At 39.2% G+C, this 23815-nt stretch overlaps 1 protein-coding gene across 3 annotated transcripts in view; it reads left to right on the top strand.

The window, feature by feature from the left end:
• UBAP1 (ubiquitin associated protein 1) overlaps positions 1 to 23815 on the top strand; it is a 61389-nt gene that overhangs the window by 32523 nt on the left and 5051 nt on the right. For all 3 annotated transcript variants that reach the window (XM_043566245.1, XM_043566246.1, XM_043566247.1), the window contains 3 exons: positions 1049 to 1089; positions 11277 to 11401; positions 16451 to 17386. In XM_043566245.1, coding sequence (XP_043422180.1) covers positions 1056 to 1089; positions 11277 to 11401; positions 16451 to 17386 — 1095 coding nt within the window. In that variant the 5' untranslated portion in view covers positions 1049 to 1055. The remainder of the gene's footprint in view (positions 1 to 1048; positions 1090 to 11276; positions 11402 to 16450; positions 17387 to 23815) is intronic.

The raw sequence follows: 23815 nt of genomic DNA on the forward strand, positions 1-23815 counted from the left end.
AAATCCTGTGCAGATTTTAATTCTATTTTGAATAATTTTCACAAGACAGGTGTAATACACTTGGTTTTTGTTTTGTTTTTTTTACTTTCAGTGAAAATGGATTATTTTCAGTATGATGCTTTTCAGTGTATTGTAATGCAGGTTAATAGACAAAAGACCATAAATTCGTATAGCTAACCTTAATTTTTTTCCTGCTTACGTTTTAGGCAAGTTAAAGGTATAAACATCATGTCAAGGGCAATAAACTTTTAGGTTGAAGAGCTCAGATTATTTGTGTAAGACAGGACTTAATACCTACATATATAGGGGTTGAAAATGCAAAGGTAATATTAAGCTAGATGTGTGGTTTTGATATTTTTCTTTTATTTAGAAAAATTTTATACTAATTAAACTGTACAGAAGATTGTATGTAATTCATTCCCTGCTTAAGAAATTACTGTTAGAGTTAGTTGCCAGCAAAAGGTCTATATTTGCATAACTGAAAAATGCTTTTTTTAATCTATTACTGACATATTTGTAGTTTGTATCAAGAAGGTATATGCTTTGTAATTTTTTCCTTTTGGTAGTCCACATATCAATTGGTCAAAGGTTAGTATGCTTTTCTTCTCATATATTTAGTATATTCAGAACATGCAGTTTTATAAATAGTTAACTTTTCTGTAGAAAACTAGTATCTCTTCCTTTCTGCTTTCTTTTTTGAGACTTTGGGGCTGAGAAATTTGAGGACTGTATCAGTCCTGGAACCTTTTAGTCTTCTGGTTTTTTTTTGTAGTCTCAATATTCTTTTCTTTTTTCTTTTTTCTTTTCTTTTCATGTTTATTTTGAGAGAGAGAGAGAGCACATGCGTGAGTGGGGAAGGGATAGAGAGAGGGAGAGAATCCCATGCAAATCTCTGTCACAAAATTGTGAGATCATGACCTGAGCCGAAATCAAAGAATCGGATCCTTAACCCTGAGCCACCCAGATGCCCCTATAGTCTCAATATTCCTATAATTTGTTTATATCCCTCAGAGTATCATGTGCCTAAAAATATTTCTTTGCTTTTCAGGTTCTAAATGGCTTCTAAGAAGTTGGGTGCAGATTTTCATGGTAAGTGGACTGTTAGATATAATGGTTTAAGTTATGATTTGATTAGAGGATTTGAAATCACTTAGCATTGTTTAAGTAAGTGCCGCTTTTTATTTATTTAAATGGGCAGCTTGAGAAAAAGTTGTACAATAGGGTAGCATATACATTCCAATGGATTTCAGGTAATTTAGTATTTAAGTATTTAAGTAGGTAGTTAAACTTTAGAGTCTCGCTGGTTATTGTACTTAAAATTACCAGGGATGGATAGGGAGCCTATCTATTTTTATTGTTCTTCAGCAGTATTTTGAAGTAGTTACCATTCCCTTTCTTATCCCGTGGTCATAGTTCTTTGCCATCTCAAATGTGAAAAATTCTAAATCTTTAGTTAATACTTAATAATGGTTTGGTTTAGTGTCCATCCCCTCATCCTTCCTGCCCCACAATAATAGGAAGTAATTACTACAAATAAACCATGATCAGTGGATCAGTAATTACAGGAATGTCAGTAGTAGTAATTACAGTTTTGCATTTGAAACTAATCGTTTATCATCTGGGACACCTGGGTGCCTCAGTCAGTTACACATCTGACTTGGGCTCAGATCATGATCTCACGGCTCTTGAGTTTGAGCCCTGTGTCTGGAGCCTGCTTTGGATTCTGTCTCCCTCCCTCTCTGCCCCTTCCCTGCTTGTGTGCACGCTCGCTCGGTCTCTTAAAAATAAATCAACATTAAAAAAAATTTTTAAATATGGGGGTGCCTGGGTGACTCAGTCAGTTGGGCGTCTGACTTCTGCGCAGGTCATGATCTCGCAGTTCGTGGGTTCGCGCCCCACGTCAGGCTTTGTTCTGACAGCACGGAGTCTGGAGTCTGCTTTGAGTTCTGTGTCTCCCTCTCTCTGTGCCCTTCCGCTGTCATGCTCTGTCTCTCTCTCTCTCTCTCAAAAACAAATAAACATTAAAAAAATTTTTTTTTAATTAAAAAGAAACTAATAGTTTATCATTGAAAAAAATTTTTTTTTACGTTTATTTATGATTGAGAGACAGAGACAGAGCATGAGCAGGGGAGGGGCAGAGAGAAAGGGAGACACAGAATCTGAAGCAGGCCCCAGGTTCTGAGCCATCAGCACAGAGCCCGACGTGGGGCTCAAACTCAAAAACCATGAGATCATGACCTGAGCTGAAGTCAGACGCTTAACCGACTGAGCCACCCAGGTGCTCCATAATAGTTTGTTATTTAAAAAAAATTTTTTTTTCTTAATGTTTATTTATTTTTGAGAGAGATACAGAATGTGAGTGGGGGAGGGTTAGAGAGAGAGGGAGACACAGAATCTGAAGAGGGCTCCAGGCTCTGAGCTGTTAGCACAGAGCTTGATGTGGGGCTAGAACCCATGAATGGTGAGATCAGACCTGAGCTGAAGTTGGACACCCAGCCGACTGAGCCACCCAGGTGCCCTTGTCATCCTTTTCTAAGATATGACTTTCCAAAATTGAATACATTAGTAAGCTTTATTATATGCATTTGGGAGGAATAGAGATGCCTAAGAAGTTAAAATTAGACCCTCTTTTCATATAGTAGAATTAAACAACAGAAATATCCAGACAACACCGTTAATTTAAATAGGTTTTTAAAGCTGATTTTCCATTTTTAAAATCATGTCATTGTAAGAATGGTTTGCCAGATGGCATGGCAACATGTGTTGGTATGCTCTTCTGATCTACAAATGGTTGCTTGTTAGTATCAGCTGAGTCAGGGTGCTGGAGCAGTCACTGGGGTTCTAACTTGCTATTATATTTTATACAAGTGTTTAATATTTTGAATTACTATTGTGTTTATCCTTACATGCATCACTTGTATATGTTTTGTTAAATCCTTTTGGAGTTAAGTCATTCTGACTCTGGAATTTGCATTCTGTGTAGCAGGTGGGGCATCAGATCTGCCAGGTAACCTATTTTGTATTATTTAAGGATTATTATGTGGCTCTTTCGTAGTATTTGGATGATAGTAGAGAGGCAGATCTGAAGTTGCTTCTGGATAGCTTTTTTCAAGACAAAAGAGGACAGCAAATGACAGAGGAAAGACCTAGGGGAGAAAATAGCAAAAAAGAAAAATTTTAACTTACCTTATTTCAAAAGACAAGTTACATATCTTGGCTCTTTAGGAAACCCTTTTTGACTAGAGTGAAAATAAGATGGACTCCAGATTATGTGTTTCAGCTAAACAATCCAGAGAGAAGATTCTAATTTTGAAGTTACCTGATCAGTAAAGACTTGTTTTTTAGAAAGTCCTCCATCACCTTGCATTCCTCACCAAAATTTTATTAAGCAAAATATTTGGAATAAAATTTGAGAATAGATTTTCTCTTTCTCTCTTCAGCTTCTTCTGCTTTAAACTGCTGAGTTCCTACCTGAATTTCCATTGCTTTCGTTGAGTTTTTAGAGTAAAGAATCTTATTTTTAGATAGCATATAGTTTAAGGAATAGAAATTAAAGGAAATAGGCAAAAAAAAAAAAAAAGATGGGAGTAGGCAGTCTTGTAGGTAGCTGAGTGTGGGAAATCAAGTTCAGCTTGGCCTTACAAATCAGAAAGCCAGGAAACTAAGGCATCTGCTCCCATCTCTCAGAAGGCTACATAGCCTTTCCTTACTGCTTTTCTCTGCGGGTGTGCTCCATTTTTGTTCTTCTGTTAATAGACTTGCTTTCTTGGCCTACTTGCCTACTTGTATAGAGTGCATAGGACCAAAAATGCACCCCCTCCCCCCATATGGTGTTGCTTGGTACTTGATCTTTCAGTTTAAGCAGCTAGCATCATATAGCTGAAGTTTTTCTGTCTTTTGGCCAAGGGAGAATCTGATTGGCACAGCCTAGCTTATAGGCCTGTGGATTGATTCTCCCTAAGTTAGGTATTATCTGACTGGCCCATTAGGGTTAGTGGGTATATGTGTGTGTGTAATTCTTCCAGGGGCATTTTGGGGTGTGGACAGGAGGTAGCATCTGCTCTTGTGACTGGATATTAAATAGTTTTTTTTTTTCTTTTCAAATATTTGAGTTGACTAGATTTTTTTGCTATGCTGTCTTATGACTGGTATTTAACTTACCTTCAAGTTTGTTTTTTTCAACTGAGGTTGAACTTCTTCCACTGTCATTAATAATTACATATCCCTAAATAACAGAATAAGAGATATAAACAATCCTCAAAGACTTTTAAAACTATTGTTCTTATAGGGGTGCCTGGGTGGCTCAGTTGGTTAAGTGCCCGATTTTAGCACAGGTCATGATCTTGCAATTTGGGAGTTCGAGCCCCACATCACTCTCTCTGCTGTCAGTGCACACAGCCTGCTTCAGATCCTCTGTCTTCCTCTCTCTCTCTGCCCCTCCCCTGCTTGCACACTTTCTCTCAAAAATAAATAAACATTAGGGGTGCCTGGGTGGCTCAGTCGGTTAAGCGTCTGACTTTGGCTCAGGTCATGATCTCAGAGTTCATGGGTTCAAACCCCACATCGGCCTCTGTACTGACAGCTCAGAGCCTGGAGTCTGCTTCAGTTTCTGTGCCTTCCTCTCTCCTCTGCCCCTCCCCCTCTTGAGCTCTGTCTCTCAAAAATAAATAAACGTTAAAAAAAATTAAAAAATACTGTTCTTAGAATATGTAAATTGCAAACCCTTGGGTCAGTGTAAATCAGGCCTTTCCTGGAGCCTGGTGCTTTACAATATTAATCCCCTTTAGTTTTTTTTTTTTTTCAACGTTTATTTATTTTTGGGACAGAGAGAGACAGAGCATGAACGGGCGAGGGGCAGAGAGAGAGGGAGACACAGAATCGGAAACAGGCTCCAGGCTCTGAGCCATCAGCCCAGAGCCCGACGCGGGGCTCGAACTCACAGACCGCAAGATCGTGACCTGGCTGAAGTTGGACGCTTAACCGACTGTGCCACCCAGGCGCCCCAAATCCCCTTTAGTTTTTAACTCATTTTCCACTTGTTTCATCCAAGAAAAAAGTTATTTTCCAGAAACGACTTTTAAAGGGCTTTTAAAAATGTTTCAACAAACAAAAATTATTCTTTTACTATCTGGGAAAATGCCCTGAGATTCTAATTTAGAAAAAAAGAAGTCTGTATAATAAGATATAACTTAATGAAACTAAACTCTCTCCTTTGAAATGCCAGGGTATCCTATTTATGACCATTTACTTAGCTAACTTTGTTTTTTAAAGATTTTATTTTTAAACTCTTTCTGTACCCAATATGGGGCTCAAACTCATAACCTAGAGATCAAGAGTCACAGTGCTCAACTGACTAAGCCAGCTAGGTGCCCTTAGCTAATTTATTTTTCTTTTTTTAAATTAAAAACAATTTTTTTTTCAATCTTTATTTTTGAGAGAGAGAGAGCATGTGTAAGCTGGGGAGGGGCAGAGAGAGAGGGAGACAGAGGATCTGAAGTGGGCTGTGAGCCCGATTCGGGGCTCGAACTCCTGAACTGTGAGATCATGACCTGAGCTGGTCAGAAGCTTAACCGACTGAGCCACCCAGGTGCCCCTAGTTAGCTAATTTTTAAGGGAGGTTCATTTTGCCCTTGGTTTAATTTCTACCAGCATATTGACATCCTTTTCTTGCTGAGGTATAGAGAAAGGTATTTTATTTTAAATTGTTTCAAAAGTTGGGGCGCCTGGGTGGCTCAGTCAGTTAAGTGTCCTACTTTGCTCAGGTCATGATCTCACGGTTCGTGAGTTTGAGCCCCATGTCGGGCTCTGTGCTGACAGCTCAGAGCCTGGAACCTGCTTCAGATTCTGTGTCTCTCTCTCTCTCTGCCCCTCCTCTGCTTGCGCTCTCTCTCTCAAAAATAAATAAACATTAAAAAAAAAAAGATTTAAATTGTTTCAAAAGTTGGTCAGCTATGCTTTACAGTGTAGAGAAATTGGCCATCATTTAATCATTGCTGCTCCCCACCTTCTTTCAAGATTTTCTCTTTGTTTTTAACAATCTGACCATGATGTGCCTTGGTGTGATTTTCTGTGTATTTATCCTGCTTGAAGTTAGCTAAACTTTTTGGATCTGTGGGTGGATGTCTTTTATCACTTTGGGAAAATTTGCAAGCCATTATCTCTTTTAAATTTTTCTGCCCCATTGTTTCTCTCTTACCTTTGAAACTCTAATCATACACATATTAGGCTGTTTGATACTCCTAAAGCTTTCTTAAGGCTTTGTTCCATTTTTTTCTTTTTTCTTTTCCTTTGTGTTTCAATTTGGTTAATTTCTTTTGACCTAACCTCAGGTTCTCTGATTGTTTTCTCTGCTAAGTATTGTCTTCTGATTATCACTGTAGCCTGGTTATGAACTGTCAAAGATTTTCTTTTCTGATACAACATTTTTCATTTCTAGCATTATTGTTTTGTCTCTTTATATTTCTGCCTTTTATTGAAATTCCTCATTTGCTAACACATGTTCACCACCTTTCTGATACTTTCAGTATATTGGCCATCACTCAGTTTGGGTCTGATGACTGGTTCCTCTCTTAATGATGGGTTACATTTTTTGCTTCTTTGTGTGTCTTGTTTTTGATTGAATGCCAGACACTCTGCATTTAAAAGCTGATTTTGTAGGTTGGCTGTTGTTGTTAGGGTGTGAGTAACATTTATTGTGACTTCATATCCTATAGCAGATATCTATATAATTTTAATGTGTGTCTGTATACGTGTGTGTCTATTTATCTGTCCATGTGTCTAATTTTAAAGCCAACTTCACAGCTTTAAGGTAGTGATACCCAGTCATGGAATTGTGTTTTTCACTTAATTTTAAGTTTGGTCTTTAGTGTTCTTTTTCAAAAACTTAAATTTTAATCCTCAATTTGAGTTTACAGTAAGACCTGAATTAAGCATAATCCAGTTTCTATCCTCCATTAAGAATTCATCCCACCTCCTCCCTGGAATTGTAACTTTGTTTCAGGGAAACAGGCAGGTCACAGGATCACCAGTATATCAGCAATTGAGAAAGAAAGAAAACACAATGAAGTCTTCCCAGAATTTATCCTGAGATATACTACATTTTCAGCCCAGTCTCTTCTGTGGCATAATGCAAAGCGATACAGAGCCTGACTTCAGGGAACTGCCACAGCCGCAGTCATCACAGATATACTTAATTTTCTTTTTCTAAACTAAATTTTAAGAAAACAGGCCCAGACATTTTAGAAAGATATTCAGAAAAAGAAAGATATTCAGTAATAAATGCTGAAAGGGGTGCCTAGGTAGCTTAAGTGTGGGACTCTTGGTTTTGGCTCAGGTCATGATTTCACAGTTTATGGGTTTGATCCCCACATTGGAGTCTGTGCTGACGGTGTGGAGCCTGTTTGGGATTCTGTCTCTCCTTCTGTCTCTTCCCCTCCCTTGCTTATGCTCTCTCTCAAAATAAATAAATAAACATAAAAAAAAGACTGAAAGTAAAAAGTATTTGGTGTAAGCTGGAAAATTATTAGTCATAGTGTTTAATTCTCTGTAGTTGAGCTTTTATTGAATCTATTTAAAAAATAAGATGTATTGAGAAATGAGAAATACATATTTTGATATATTCGTTAAAGGGTTGTTTGCTTTGTTGCCATCTCTTTAAATGCCCTTTTAAAAAAATATTTATTTATTTATAAAAAGGTTTCATTAAACAAATTTTTTTTAACGTTTATTCATTTTTGAGAGACAGAGATAGAGCCAACGTGAGCAGGAGTGGGGCAGTAAGAGAGGGAGACAGAGCATCCGAAGCAGGCTCCAGGCATGAGCTGTCAGCACAGAGCCCGATGTGGGGCTCGAACTCAGAAACTGTGAGATCATGACCTGAGCTGAAGTTGGACACTCAACCGACTGAGCCAGCCAGGTGTCTGTAAAAGATTTCATTAAAAAAACATTTTTTTTTTAGAGAGAGAGAGCATGAGCTGGGGAGAGGGACACAGAGGGAGAGAGAGAGAATCCTAAGCAGCCTCCACACTCAACATGGAGCCTAGCTCGGGGCTCAATCCCATGACCCTGGGATCATGACCTGAGCTGAAACCAAGAGTTAGGTGCTCACACAACTGAGCCATCCAGGCACCCCTCAAACGATTTTATTTTTAAGTAATCTCTCCCTTGAGGTCAAGAGTTACACATTACACCGAGCCAGCCAGATGCCCCAACAGAACTGTTCACTTAAGAAAATTTTGTTAGGGGGCGCCTGGGTGGCCTCAGTCAGTTAAGCTTCAGAATTCAGCTCAGGTCATGATCTCACGGTTCATTGGTTCGAGCCCCACATTGGGCTCTGTGCTGACAGCTCAGAGCCTGGAGCCTGCTTTACATTCTGTCTCTGTGTTTCTGCCCCTACCCCGATCACGCACTGTCTCTCTCAAATAGAAGCAAAACATTAAAAAAGAATTTTTTTTGTTACTTTTCGTGTGGATGAGTTTTCTTATATTTATATATCATATATGCTTGTATATTATGGATAGGATTTTTTCAGTGTGTGTGTTATATAATTAACCTACTTGGAATGAATAAACATTCTTTTTTTTTTAATGTTTATTTTTGAGAGAGAGAGAGTGGGGGAGGGGAAGGAAGAAAGGGGGGGCAGAGGATCTGAAGTGGGCTCTGGGGTGCTGACAACAGAGAACCTGATGCAAGACTTGAACTTATGAACTGTGAGATCATGACCTGAGCCGAAGTTGGATACTTTACTGATTGAGCCACCCAGGCTCCCCTGAATGAATAAACATTGTTAAACAAAAGACTTAATTTTGTGATTGTTAGTTTGACTGTAAATCTTTGCAGTGCTTCTTAGAAAACGCTAGTTTCAACTTTGTTTCCAGTTAATCAGGATACTGGCTAAAGTTAAAATTTAACTTTCAGGAAAATTTGAGCACCTGTGTTCATGGAGGGCAGATAAATTTATTATTATTTATTAGAGCAAGCAGGGGAGAGATGCATAGGGGGAGAGAGAGAATCTTAAGCAGGCTCCACATTCCACACACAGTCCCACATGGGCTTGATCATGACCTAAGCTGAAGCCAGGAGTCAACTGGATGAACCACCCAGATGCCCTCCCTCCCAATTTTTGAAATTAGATACAACTTTCCTTTTAATCTCTATAATATAAAGAATTTTGTAAGTGACAGAGTTTTAGTGTTGTAACTAATACTTGGTTTTGTTGGCAAGCTATGATGATACCTGATAGTTTTTTGAGGGGTGGGGGTACCTGGTACATTTCTGTGACTAGCCTTGCCAGTTTTGGTAAATTACTTTGAATTTTAATAAATATTAATTGAATGTGAATTAGCATGGGGGTGAGAATTAAATATGAAAGAAGCATAAGACCATGTATTCTTTGTTTTTTTACTTTATTGAGCATGTCTTCTGCCAGATATTACTCTGAGATTGGGAGGTATAAATTTGAAACATTTTTATCCCTTCTTAGGGGACACTCAGATTCTCACTCACAGTCTCTAGGCGGAATATAAGGAAACTTAACACAGAGTCGTACAACCTGAGGTGCTGGTATAAACTGGGTGTTCTGAGATTGAGAAGGGAGTTGTAAAGCTCATTCTTAAAGGACTAGAAATAATCAAGTAAAAAGGGGTGGGAATGTGACAGGCATTGCCATCTGAGAAAACAGTACTTTTAAAAGTATGACCCACTAGGAAACTATTCCCCAGAAAAATTGTTAAATTGGACACGGTTTTGAATTTAATTTGCTAGCTGAGTGGGAGATAGATAAAATGTTTTAATTCTGGATAGAAGATATGTTAGAAACTCTAGCCCCCAAGGGTGGGAGCAGGGACCTTCTTCCTGATGGAGGGTTTCAGGTGTATCAGAGCAGTATTTACCTGAGGAAATGGGAATGATGACAAGATTACAGCTACATCTTGAGCTTGTTAAGTCTTGAAATCTATCAATTTTTAGAAAGGGAGAGAAGGCATCTTCATGGAAGAGGTGTAATTGTCTTATTCTGTCCATGAGCACTCAAGAAAATACACTAGTGTCTAGTGTGAGGCCCAGAAGCAATCCTTACAGCTACTGATAGTCAAAAAGCAGAATTAATTTTATCAACTGTTTTATTGTCCGTGATGGTTCTGCCAGTAAGTTATCCCCAAACCTGGTCCAGAAAAGAAACCATGTACAATTTGGAGTGTATAGCTAGTGATAGTTACATATAAGAGCTGCTCGCATTTCGTCTGACTCCATAAATCAGTGATAATGTCCTGGTCTTTCTGTATGATTCAGCTATTAGGCAGAGAACCTTTAGGGAGTTAAAGCAGTTCAGTTGTATATGGCTTATGTCTCCTGATAATCCTGTTCTGATTCCCATGGTCTGGTCTGGTTTTCCTTTTTTCATAAGTGTTGTGGTTCTTGAATATTTCCACATCTGCTCCAGAATATAGTCTTAAAAAAATGTAGAGTAATTCCTTGTATTAATTAAAAATGATTCTTTCTGAAGTAGAGATATCTAGTCAAGGAGATTCTTTTGTGGAGGTTCTATCATTAATTCAGTATTTTTGAAGTGCCTAATATGTGTATGTTTTGAGACAATATCAGTGAATAAAATAGACTTACATACTTGCCTGCAAGGAGCTTACTTACATTCCACTGGGCCAGACAGACAATAAATATAATTTAAAAATGAATAATATGTTAGAAGGTACTAAGTGCTGTGGAGGAAAAGATAGATAGTAACATGGGAGTACTGCAGTGAGGGTCATATAGGAACTTTAAATAGGATGGTCAGAGTAAGCGTCACTGAGAAAGTGACATTTGAACAAAGACTTGAAGGAGGCAAAGGAATAAGTCATGTGGATATCTAAGAGAACAGTCCAGATAAAGGGAGCAGTCACTGCAGAATTTTTGAGGTAGATTTGACTCTGTCATGGTTGAGGGACAGAGAATCACCTTGATTTAGTGTAGTTAGAGGCGACAGACAGTTGAGGGCAGAGGGATAGTGGGCTTTGGGGAGGCCTTTTAGGCTTCTGTGAGTACTTTGGCTCTTTCGCTAAGTATAATCGAAAATAAACCCTTATAAGATCAAGTAGGCTCAGGTAGGATTTCCTCCCTGCACGGAGATCTAGGGTCAGGAGAAGGTAAGCAGTCAGAGAAGCAACCCTCTAACTTCTGGTTTTAGGCTAGCATAACTTAATGTTGTATCCTAGATGTAAGAGTATAGCAAAACAAATAATAAAGTTTTTTGCTGATATTTTCTACTTTATTTTTGATTATAGGGACTTTCAGTTACCTTGATGATGTCCCATTTAAGATAGGAGACAAATTCAAAACACCAGCTAAAGTTGGTCTACCTATTGGCTTCTCCTTGCCTGATTGTTTGCAGGTTGTCAGAGAAATACAGGTAAGTGGTAATTTTTAGTTAAAGTTTAGTGCATTTAAAAATTTAAAAAGTAAGAATTTGATGTATAGTGAAATAGGAAAAAAAAACCATTCTCTTATCTCTTATTTGTATTTTTTATAGCAACTGTTACTGCTTGGCTCACATTGTCTCTCTCACACACATACTTACATATGTTTATATGTCTGTTACAGACCTTCTGCAATCTGTTAGACTGTGTATTCCTGGGATTCTGTGCCTTGTCTGAAACAAATCTCCATTGTCCATCTGACTTGCTCATTCGCCTCTTTTCCTTCTCTCTTTTGATGTCCTCATTATCTTCTTGGTCATTCAAATAAGGTGATATTTTTCTCTCTGCTGTGTCTCACCTTTACCATCCAGTTCATCCTTAACCTTATTTTTTCACCTGCACTGTTGCAATAGCCTCTTTAATTGGCTCCTCTTCTTGTAGCATTTTTTTTAATTTTCCATATTGTTTCTGGAATAATACTACTAAGTTAAAGTTTCAAATTGTCACATCCCTGTTAAAAAAAAAACTTACACTGGTTCACCAGTCCTTATTGAATCAAGTGTAGACGTAAGGTGTGGTAAAGCACCTCGGCTCATTATCTCCTCCATGTCTCCTCCATACCAGGTTACTGCCAATTCATTGAATATACCGTGTATATTACCTATCTGTACTGTGTTTTTTCTCATGAGCTGTTACCTCCACTTCGAATATTTTCCTCTTTCTCACTGTACTGAAAGCTGTCTACCTGTTAAAATCTGCTTATTCTTCTAGACTGTGCTTAAATGCCACCTCTTCAATAGCTTCTTAATCCTCTCATCTTTAAAGTGCAGTTATATATAAATGTACAGAATTACTTCTTGAAAGCAGCAAATAGCCTTATGTTTTGTGACTTCCTTTCTTCCTCCAGTACACATTTACTGAATGCCTGCTTTTGAGCAGTGTTCCACTAGGGCTGGGGATAGAGATAAATACCTTAATCACTGTCCTCAAGGAGCTTACAGTTTAGAGAAAGAGTCACATGGGAAAACAGAGTACACTATCCATCAAACACTTCTTCCTGTGACTTAAGATTTAAAAAAATACAGCTTTCTGGCAAAGGAGTTTTGTTTCTGGGAGATTCTCTAAGGCACCAACATGTTACTCTAAGAAATACTTATCTTCCAGTCTAAATGCAGTGAGTAATTATAATGGGAGAACTATAGTTACATTTTTTTAGAATAATAGCTTTATCAAGATATTCATATACCTTGAAATTTGCCTTTTTAGGTTTGCACATAAATGGTTTTTAGTATATTCAGAGTGTATAACTGTTATTACTGTCTTAATTCCTAAGTAGTTTCATCCCCCCAAAAGAAATGCAGTGCCATTAGCAGTCATTCCCTCTCACCCTAGCCCCTCGAAACCACTAAATCTACTTTGTCTTTATGCATTTGCCTATATTGGACATGTCATATAAGTGGAATAATACAGTAGATAGTCTTTTGTGATTGACTCTTTTCCTTTAGCATAATGTTTTCAAGGTTTATCAATGTGTAATGAATGAAGTGTTGGTATGTCATTCATTTTTATGACTTTATAATGTTCTGTTGTATTGATAACACTACGTTTTGTTTTTCCATTCATTGCTTGATGGACATTTTGGTGGTTTTCACTTTTTGTTTATTATGAATAATGGTGACATGAACGTTTGTATATAGGTTTTTGTGTGGACATATTCTTTCAATTTTCTTGGGTGTATAAGTGGAATTGCTGGGTTGTCATATGGTAACTACGTTTAACCTTTTGGGGAACCACTAGACTATTTTCCCAAGTGGCTGCACCATTTTACAATCTATCCACAGTGCGTGAGGGTTTCAGTTTATCCACATCCTTGCCAACTCTTCTAATCTGTCTTTTTGGTTATATACATCCTTGGAGTTTACAGTGGGTCTCTTACTGTGGTTTTGATGTGTATTTCCTTAATTACTAATGATATTTAATATCTTACATATTTTCAAATACTGAATTGCTATCCCTATTGTGTATGGAGAATTTATTGAGCCAGAAGAGACACAGATATCCCATATAAAGTTTTACATTGTTCTCTTTGCCTGGTGACTTTGTAAAAAAAATGCTTTTTTATTTATTTTGAGAGAGAGAGAACGCACATGAGCATGACTCGGGGAGAGGCAGAGAGAGAGGGAGAGAATTCCAAGCAGGCTCTGCACTGTCAGTACCAGAACCCGATGTGGGGGCTCGAACCCATAAACTGTGAGATCATGACCTGAGCAGAAACCAAGAGTTGGACGCTTACCTGACTGAGCCACCCAGGTGCCTTACCTGGTGACTTTTTTATTGGCGATAGCAAGTATTAGTAAATACCTCTCTGTGTGCAGGATACTGTTAACAATAGTGTTAAAAAACATCTCCATTTTCTTTTAATAGTTCTCATATTATTCACTGCTTCATTGATTCATCCAGAAAAATTGTTTTGAATCCAAAATTGCTGCTATTTTAGGCATTGCTGGGAATTTTCTATTTATTTGATCAGCATAAAGCATTAATAAGTGCATGGTGCTGTGCTCACTATATTCATAGCACCCACTAATAACAAAAGAGATATGAGCTCCATTCTTGTGTGGGACAGTTGAAATATTTTTGTTCTGTAATTGCACACAGTACCCTTAAACTTTGACACTCTGGGTCTCCATGGGGGATTTGGTTGTGGTATTGGTACTGGTCTCCTTCCTATTCAGAGAAGAGTCAGACCTAGAGTCCTCGACAGATAGATACCTTGACGCTTCCTGTAACTTTGTCATATTCGCCCATACATGACAGTACAAACTCAATTTTTCAATTAAACATTCATCAAAGTGATCTAGTAAAACATATATAAATAATCCAGGCACCCTGGGTCTAGAAAGCTTTCACTGAAAATCATATTGGTGGTGGTCACAGTAGTGGGGAATGGCTGTCAGTGTTTCGATTTAGAGCAGAATTTGGTATCACTCATTCATGAGCTGGAATTGCCATGTAATAGCTGTGTAATCTTGTACAGATTTCTTACACTTTTCAAGCTTCCGTTTCCTTATCTGTAAAATGGGGATAATTAGCATTTAAGGTTGTTATGAGGATTAAATAAGATAATGCATTTATAATGCGTATTCTGGTTTCTGATACTCCATAAATATTTGATGCTGTTATTATTTATTTGTACACTCAAATCACAGTTTTTCACTGTAATATTTCTACTGTTTTTCCTGTGTTCCAAGTATTCTGTATTTACTATGGTAATTAAAAAATGAAAGTCAATAAAGGTTTTACAAAAAAAGGAGATAAATTTCCAGTTCTTGAGAGTAAAATTTTAGGGACCTATGTTTACAGGCGGTGGGAAGTTGGTTACAGGCTGTATTTGGTGGAAGAAGCCAGGTGCAAAATTGGATTTACTCCACAGTTAGAAGCAGCAGTCTTTGCCCAGTGCTGTTTTTTCACTACCGTTAGTGGTAGAAAGGCAGTACCATGATCACAAGGTGCCTTTCTGGGGCTCAGCAGCTGGCTTAGGGATGTAAATGAACTTTCTTTCTTTTTCTTTTCCTTCCTTCCTTCCTTCCTTCCTTCCTTCCTTCCTTCTTTCCTTTCTTTCTTTTCTTTTTTTTTTCTTTTTTTAAGATTTAAGAGAACAAAATTTTTTAAAGTAACCTCTATACCCAACATGGGGGTTGAGATCAAGAGTCACATGCTTCACTGACTGAGCCTAAACAAACTTCTTGACATGTGCATTTCCAGGCTTCTCTTGTGTTGTTTGAACTGAAAGACTTGGGGATGACCAGAGGCACTTTATTGTGTTTCTTGTACTCTAAAACTCTGATCTGAGCATATAGGCCCCTTTCCTCTCCATCCCACCCCTCCCCCCCACCTTTTTTTTTTTTTTTTTTTTTTAATCTCCGAAGCCTTGAATGTGCACACAGACGTTGTTTAGTTCTGAGGCTTTAGAGTCAACACCAAAAGTTTTGTTTTCTCCTGTCCAAGGTGAATTTTGTTTTATGTAATCATATTTTTTTTCCAAGTATGCAAATGGAAATTCTTGTAAATTGAGATATACTCGAAGGTACTGTTAAGGAACCAACCATGATGTGAATCCTTATGCAGTTTGCACTGTAAAATCCTGATATGAATATTTCTAGATTTCTTATTAAGTTTTCCTGTATTTAGAGTACAATCTGTTCATTATAACTTAATAGGTAGTGGTTTAAGAACATAGAATCTGTAGTCAGTTGCCTGGATTCACATCCAGGCTTTACCACTTACCAGCTTTATGACGTTGGGCAAGCTCTTGTAAAGTGAGGGTAACAATAATACCTACTTTTAGGTAGGTACTTTAAAGGGTTGTTTAAAAGATCCAGAGTTAATACATACAAAGTGCGTAGAATCTTGCATGGTACCTGGTAAGTGCTTTTTAAATGTTAGGGGCTGTTATTATTGAGCAGGATTTATCTAGGGCGTTGTGCTAGATAACAGACTCCAAGAGGGTCTAAAGCCCAGTAGCTGCCCACCAGAGGTTTGTGATATTGTTGGGGACAATGTTTAGGAAAAAATTAAAGATTAAATCTACGTGTGGTCACTTGTGCTTGGCGTCACACGATAGAGACAGATGCTATGTAAGAGTTCAGAGGAAGGAACAGGCCATCAGGAAAGCTTTAGAGGTGGCCACTGAGCTCTGCCTAGGCCACCAATGAAGAATTCTAGAAAGGAAAATGATCTGAGGGGAGAGAAGGAAGGCGGGGAGTACTTGGCAGGGTACCTTTGGCCTGGTATATAGGATTAGAGGTGGTGGGAACTCTAGTTCTTTTCTAGATGTAATCCAGGAGTGTAGTTTGATTAAACCACATAAGGAGATTAGGAAGCCTTAGTTTTCCTGACTGGGGATGGTTCCATACACCTTATATGCTGCCTAGAATGGATCTCGTTTGCTGGTGTGAGGAAGAAGTGAATTCTCTGGCGGAATTGAGTTGGAAGGGCAGTCACGTGGGTTCACACCTCCTTTCTGTGCTATATCTTTGCAGTATGACTTCTCCTTGGAAAAGAAAACTATTGAGTGGGCTGAAGATATTAAGAAAATCCAAGAAGCCCAGCGGGAAGCAGAGCGTAAGGCTGAGGAAGTAGAAACTAAAGTGAATTCTAAGAGTGGCCCAGAGGGCGACAGCAAAATGAGCTTCTCCAAGACTCACAGTACAGCCACAATGCCACCTCCTATTAACCCCATCCTTGCCAGCTTACAGCACAACAGCATCCTCACCCCGACTCGGGTCAGCAGCAGTGCCACGAAACAGAAAGTTCTCAGCCCACCCCACACAAAGGCAGATTTCAATCCTGCTGACTTTGAGTGTGAAGAAGACCCATTTGATAATCTGGAGTTAAAAACTATTGATGAGAAGGAAGAGCTGAGAAACATTCTGGTAGGAACCACTGGACCGATTATGGCTCAGTTATTGGACAATAACTTGCCCAGAGGAGGCTCTGGGTCTGTGTTACAGGATGAGGAGGTCCTGGCATCCCTGGAGCGGGCAACCCTAGATATCAAGCCTCTTCACAAACCCAATGGCTTTATAACCTTACCACAGTTGGGCAACTGTGAAAAGATGTCGCTGTCTTCCAAAGTGTCCCTCCCCCCCATTCCTGCAGTAAGCAATATCAAATCCCTATCGTTTCCCAAACTTGACTCTGATGATAGCAATCAGAAGACAGCCAAGCTGGCAAGCACTTTCCATAGCACATCCTGCCTCCGCAATGGCACCTTCCGGAATTCCCTAAAGCCTTCCACCCAAAGCAGTGCCAGTGAGCTCAATGGGCATCATACTCTTGGGCTTTCAGCTTTGAACTTAGACAGTGGCACAGAGGTGCCAACCCTGACTCCCTCAGATCTGATCTCCCAGATGCCTTCCCTCTCTGTCTTGTCTGTGTGCACAGAAGAATCATCACCTCCAAATACAGGTCCCACGGTAAGCCTTTTAAATCCCTCTTGGGGAAAAAATTCCCTCCGAATTAGAGCTCCAAAGATTTCTAAGTTCTTTTTTTTTTATGTTTATTTTTGAGAGAGAAGGAGAGACAGCATGAGTGGGGGAGGGGCAGAGAGAGGGAGACACAGGGGATTAGAAGTGGGTTCTGCACTGACAGCAGAGAGCCTGATGTGAGGCTCAAACTCATCGCGAAATCACGACCTGAACTGAAGTCAGACGCTCAACTGACTGAGCCACCCAGGAGTCCCCAAAGATTTCTAAATTCTACCTAACAGTTGTCACCTCACATTCTTCTTTTTAAGGTTTAGGATAAGATGGGACGTGGCTGTATGGACTTTGCTTATATATGTTCTGGTTAGTTTCCTGAGGTCAAAGGAGTGTTAGTAACCAGGAGCTAGCCTGGTTAACGTTCGCTTGTTCCTACCTGCATCTTTTTGGTCTTTCCTTCAAAAAGATAATGTATATCATGCATGAATGGTGTTTTTCTGATTACTTTGTTTCTTTCTCTGCTGCCTTTTTAAAAAAAGGCTTTCTTTCTTTGTAACTTTTTATTTACTTTTTCCTACTTTATTCATTTTTTTGAAGGTTGCTTGGTACTCCTCATTGTATCTTGTCCCTGCTTTCCTCTTTCCTTCTCATTCTGCCCAGAAGGTTGGTTCTTGTGTGTACTATAATTTACCTAACTTGGTTATGGTTCTGCAGACTGCGTGGTGCTTTAGTAACTGGGAGATAATTTGAATCAGAAGTCCGAGCAAAAGGTAGAAATTTGTCACTTTTAAACCTGCAGATTTTATTTATTTTTTTATTAGAGAGAGAGAGAGAGCATGAGTTGGGGAGAGGGGCAGAGAAGGGGGGGGGAGAGAGAGAGAGAAAATCTTAAGCAGGCTCCATACTCAGCGTGGAGCCAGACTTGGGGTTCTATCCTACAACCCTGGAATCATGACCTGAGCTGAAGTCGGGTCAGATGCTCGACTGAGCCACTCAGGCGCCCCCAAAACCTTCAGATTTAAATCCTGCAATCCCCTTTTTTTGCTCACTAGTAAGAATCCCTACAAAGGGAGGGAGAGGGGAAGGTTGGAATTCAGATTAATGTTGAAAGATGGATTAATGATAAAAGTTACAACTTGTATTACACTGAAAATCTGATTTTGTCATATTCAAAAAAGTTGTAAGTCCTTTGTCATAAAGGGTAGGCTTTTGATGTGGTTTCAAGCAGCACAGAATAATACATTGCATTCTAGAATAGAAATCCTAGAAGTCCAAGAACTTTTTGCTATACCAGCTCACAGATTTTTAAAATGACAGCATATCAAGAGACTATTTATTTAGAGCCAGAAAGGAGCCTGATTATATTAGTGGGATATCTGTCAGAGACCATAATAAGCCTGGTATTAGCTGGTAGAAAGATGAGCCTTGGGATACTTTACAGTAAGTGCCTAAAGTCCCAGCAGTAGCATTCTTGGTAAATAAATGACTGTCTCTGTGAGTGCTCCCACTGTCATAGAACTCACTTTTGTTTATAAACTTCCACAGACCTTGTCCCAGATAAACTTTTTTTTTTTTTTAAGATTTTATTTTTTAAGTAATTCTCTGTACTCAACGTGGGGTTCAAACCAACAACCCCGAGATCAAGAGTCACATGCTCCACTGACAGCCTGCCAGGCACCCCCTGTCCCAGATAAACTTGATAGTGCATGACACTCTAGTGTTATCTCCTAGGAATGGACTTCATCCTAATTCCTCCTGGTCTGGTTTTAGGCCCTGGTCAGGAGGATACTCTTCATGATTCAATGTATGCTGTGGAGAAATTAAAAGCACTCTGGGAAAGATTAGGGATCCTCAGCCTCAAGTCCCCCACCCCCAACCTCCCTTAAAATTACAGTGACCATTTAGAGACCAAAGCTGATAAACTAAATGGTTCTCAGACCAGAATGCCTGTCATTCTCTGACCCACCTGATTGTGGAGTTTCTTTCGGGCCCATCCATTTCAGGGTGGGAAGGGGACCTGCTTCTTGCTGGCTTGGGATTTTCTGCCTTCAAGGGGCAAATAAACAGAACTGAAGTTCTGGTGTTTTTCTAAGGAAGTCATGGCCCTTATCCCCAAGAAGCAAAGCCTGATTTCCATCCTGGCCCTTGATCTTAGTGTGAGTTTTTGAGGCCCATGGTGAGAACAAAGCACTTCTCTTCAGGATACTTAGTGACTTGAGGATGGGGGAGGGGAGTAAAGGAGTTAACTGGGCTGTATACACTGTTTATATAGGAACTCAGGGAGGTGTTCTTGGAATTTAGTTCTTGTTGGCTATTTTAGGCCTGATGTTTGGGTCTCACTTTTCAGATTCTGATTCCATGTTTTAGTGTTTATATAAACTAATCTTAGAAGTTGAAAAGTCCATGGATTAGCTTTAGAAGAATAATCTTGTAATGCGCCCTTCTTCTGAGACCAGCATAGAACTGCCTGATGTAGCCCTAGCCATGCTTTTCTTACTCTATGTCAGCCTTTTGTGGACCTGGCTCTGCTCACTGGTTAGTCTCACTCTGCCATTGGGGTTCTCTTTCTCTGGGTATGGATACATTTCTTACTCTTACACAGTTGATTCAGCAAAATACTTTGCCTTTTCCTTATACTTCTGAATTTACTAATTTGGCCAGTAAGCATTAGTAGTGCCAGTTTGCTTTGGAAGTGTATTTTATTATTAAAAAAATACATATTTATTTGAGAGTGAGTGTGTATGTGCAGGAGAGGGGTGGAGATAGAGGGGAGAGAGAACTGTGAGATCATGATCTGAGCCAAAAGCAAGAGTCAGATGCTTAACTGACTGAGCCACCCAGGTGCCCTCCAAAAGTGTATTTAAAAATTTTTTTGACATATACTCTCTTAACTTTTATGTGTTCACATCTGTTTATCATTTCTTCTGTTGCCATTGCTTTAATACTTACAAATCCTTCTGTTGTCTCTAGATATTTTTTTTTAATGTTTATTTTTGAGGGGGGAAGAGAGAGACAGAGAGAGAGAGACAGAGAGAGAGAAAGAACACATGAATGGGGATGGGTCAGAGAGGTAGACACAGAATCCGAAACAGTCTCCAGGCTCTGAGCTGTCAGCACAGATCCCAATGTGGGGCTCGAACTCCTAAACCGTGAGATCATGACCTGAGCTGAAGTTGGCCATTTAACCAACTGAGCCACCCAGGCGCCCCTGTATCTCTAGATTTTTTTTAATGAAAATTAAAAAAAAAATTTTTTTTTAATCTTTATTTTTAAGAGAGAGAGAGAGCAAGCGAGCATGAGTGGGGGAGGGACAGAGAGTGAGGGAGACACAGAATCCGAAGCAGGCTCTAAGCTGTCAGCACAGAGCCTGACGCGGGGCTCGAACCCACAAATTGTGAGATCATGACCTGAGCCAAAGTTGGACACCCAACTGATTGAGCCAGCCATGTGCCCCTAAATTTTTTTTAAGTTTTATTTTTGAGGGGGAGAGAGAGAGAGACAGAGACAGAGACAGAGCATGAGTATGAGTGGGGGAGGGGCAGAGACAGAAAGGGAGACATAGAATGTGAAGCAGGCTCCAGGCTCTGAGCTGTCAGCACAGAGCTCGATGTGGCACTTGAACTCATAAACTGTGAGATCATGACCTGAGTTGGATGCTTAATCAGCTGAGCCATCCAAGTGCCCCTCTAGTTTTTTTTTTTTTAACTTTGTTTATTTTGAAAAAGAGAAAGTGCATGTGTGTGCATGAATGAGCCAGAGAGGGGGAGAGAGAGAGGGAGAGAGTGAGAATCCCAAGCATGCTCTATGCTGTCAGTGGGGAGCCTGATGTGGGGCTCGATCTCATGAATTGTGAGATCATGACCTGAGCAGAAATCAAGAGTTGGATGCTTTAACCGACTGAGCCACCCAGGGGCCCCTATTTATTTTAAATTATTTATCTCTGCACCCAATGTAAGGCTTATGACCTTAGGGTCATGAGTCACATGCTCTACTGATTGAGCCAGCCAGGCACCCCAATCAAGTCATATTGAAAAACAGTAGCTCCCTGACTCACCACTCCCCAACTCCAGTTTTGCTTCCTTTAGTTAGGCACTTTGGACTCTTTAAGCTATTTCTGCTGGGATTTATCTATGTATTTCTAGTATATGTGCTGCCGAAGCGAGCACTATCTATGTATTTCTAAATAAAGTGCTTATGTTGCTTTTTCTAAATTAATTTTATTTTACTCTTTCTTTTTAGATGTTTATTTTTGAGAGAGCACAAGTGGGGGAGGGGCAGAGAGAGGGACAGAGGATCTGAAGCCAGCTCTGTGCTGACAGCAGCGAGTCTGATGTGGGGCTCAAACTCATGAACCATGAGATCATGGCCTGAGTCAGATTTGGACCCTCAACTGACTGAGCCACCCAGGTGCCCCCTAAATTTATCAATTTTAGATAGTTTTATACTTTGTTATAGTTGAGGATTTAGCTTTTATAGTAGCTCCTCTACCTCCTTCCTATAGCTTCCATCATAATTATATCACAAAACTTGGTAAATTAATGGTGCTATTCACATTATTATGATTGGGTAAATATTTATTGTCAAATTCAGATACTGTATTGTGATTTTTTTTTTAATTTTGCAGTTTTTTTCCTCATAAATTACTCCATTTAAAAAATTTGCAGTTTGGGGCACCTGGCTTGTTCAGTTGGTGGAGCATGTGACTCGATCTCAGGGTTGTGAGTTCAAGCCCATGTTGGGGGTAGAGGATACTTTAAAAAAAAAAAAAGTCACAAAAATTTTTTTAAATATTTTTTTTTTAAAGTATTCTCTGCCCCCAACATGGGGCTCAAACTCACAACCCCAAGATTGAGTCACATGCACTATGGACAGAGCCAGCCAGGTGCTCCTCTGCATAGTTTCTTTGTATTTGTTTCCAGTTTTGTCCAAATGCTCCAAGAGAGCGATCAGAGACCCAATGATAATTTTCTCATTCTGACACATCCAAACATACTGGGTAACCTGTCAGTTTTGAGTCCTTGAGTGTCCAGAAATGTCTTAATTTTAACCTTATGTGCGAATGATAGTTTGGATGGATTTAGATTTCTTAGTTGAAGATTGTTTCCCTTTAAGAATTTTCAAGACATTGTTCCTTCTCTTTTTAAAGAAACTTTATTGAAGTATAAGCTCCACTGCTTTCTAGCATTCCTGTGCTTCTGTGTTCTTCCAACCACCACCTGCTCAAATAGATTTTGGGATCTTCATTTCTGGAGATTTGAAGTTTACTCATGGTGTGCTGTGCCTTGTTCATTTATTGTGCTACTAGGCCCTCCTAGATCCTTTCATAAGGCTCAGCTCAGTTTTTAAAAAATCTGAGATTTTTTAAAAAATTTAAATCCGAATTAGTTAAGATATAGTGTAATAATGATTTCAGGAATAGAATCTAATGATTCATCACTTTTGTATAACACCCAGTGCTTATCCCAACAAGTACCTTCCTTAATGCCCATCGTGCATCTAAGCCCATCCCCATACCCAACACCCTACCAGCAACCCTCAGTTTGTTCTCTGTATTTAAGAGTCCCTTATGGTTTGTTTCCCTCTCTGTTTTTGTCTTATTTTTGTTTCCCTTCCCCTATGTTCATCTGTTTCATTTCTTAAATTCCACATGAGTGAAATCACATGATATTTGTCTTTCTCTGACTTATTTTGGTTAGCATAATACGCTCTAGTTCCATCCATGTTGTTGCAAATGGTAAGATTTCATTCCTTTTTATCACTAATACTCCATTGAATATATATACCACATCTTCTTTATCCATTCATCAGTCGATGGATATTTGGGCTCTGTCCATACTTTGGCTATTGTCGATAGTGCTGCTATAAACGTTGGGGTGCCCGTGCCCCCTTCGAACCAGCATTTTTGTATCCTTTGGATAAATACCTAGTAGTTCATTTGCTGGGTCATAGGGTAGTTCTACTGTTAATTTTTTTGAGAAACCTCCATACTGTTTTCCAGAGTGGCTGCGCCAGTTTGCATTCTCACCAGCAGTGCAGAAGGGTTCCTCTTTCTCCGCATCCTCACCAACATCTGTTGAGATTTTTTTTCTTTTATTAATATTTTCTGTTTTCTCTTTTTCTGGAATTCCTATAACTGGATATTGGACCTCCTTGACTGTTGTTCTAATGTGCTATCCTTTTGTTTCCTGTCCTTTTCTTTTTCTTTAAAAGAGGAGACTTTAGGTTTTTATTTTTTAAGTAATCTTTACACCCAGTGTGGTGCTCTAACTCATGATCCAGAGATTAAGAGTCACGCGCTACTACTGCCTGAGCCAGCCAGATGCCCCTTATCTTTTTGTCTTTATGTTTTACTTTCTGGATATATCTTTGACTGTCTTATAATCATTTTTTAAAAATCTCACAATCTTTTAAATAAAATTTTAC

Source organism: Prionailurus bengalensis, chromosome D4, assembly GCF_016509475.1.
Source record: "Prionailurus bengalensis isolate Pbe53 chromosome D4, Fcat_Pben_1.1_paternal_pri, whole genome shotgun sequence".
NCBI lineage: Eukaryota > Metazoa > Chordata > Mammalia > Carnivora > Felidae > Prionailurus > Prionailurus bengalensis.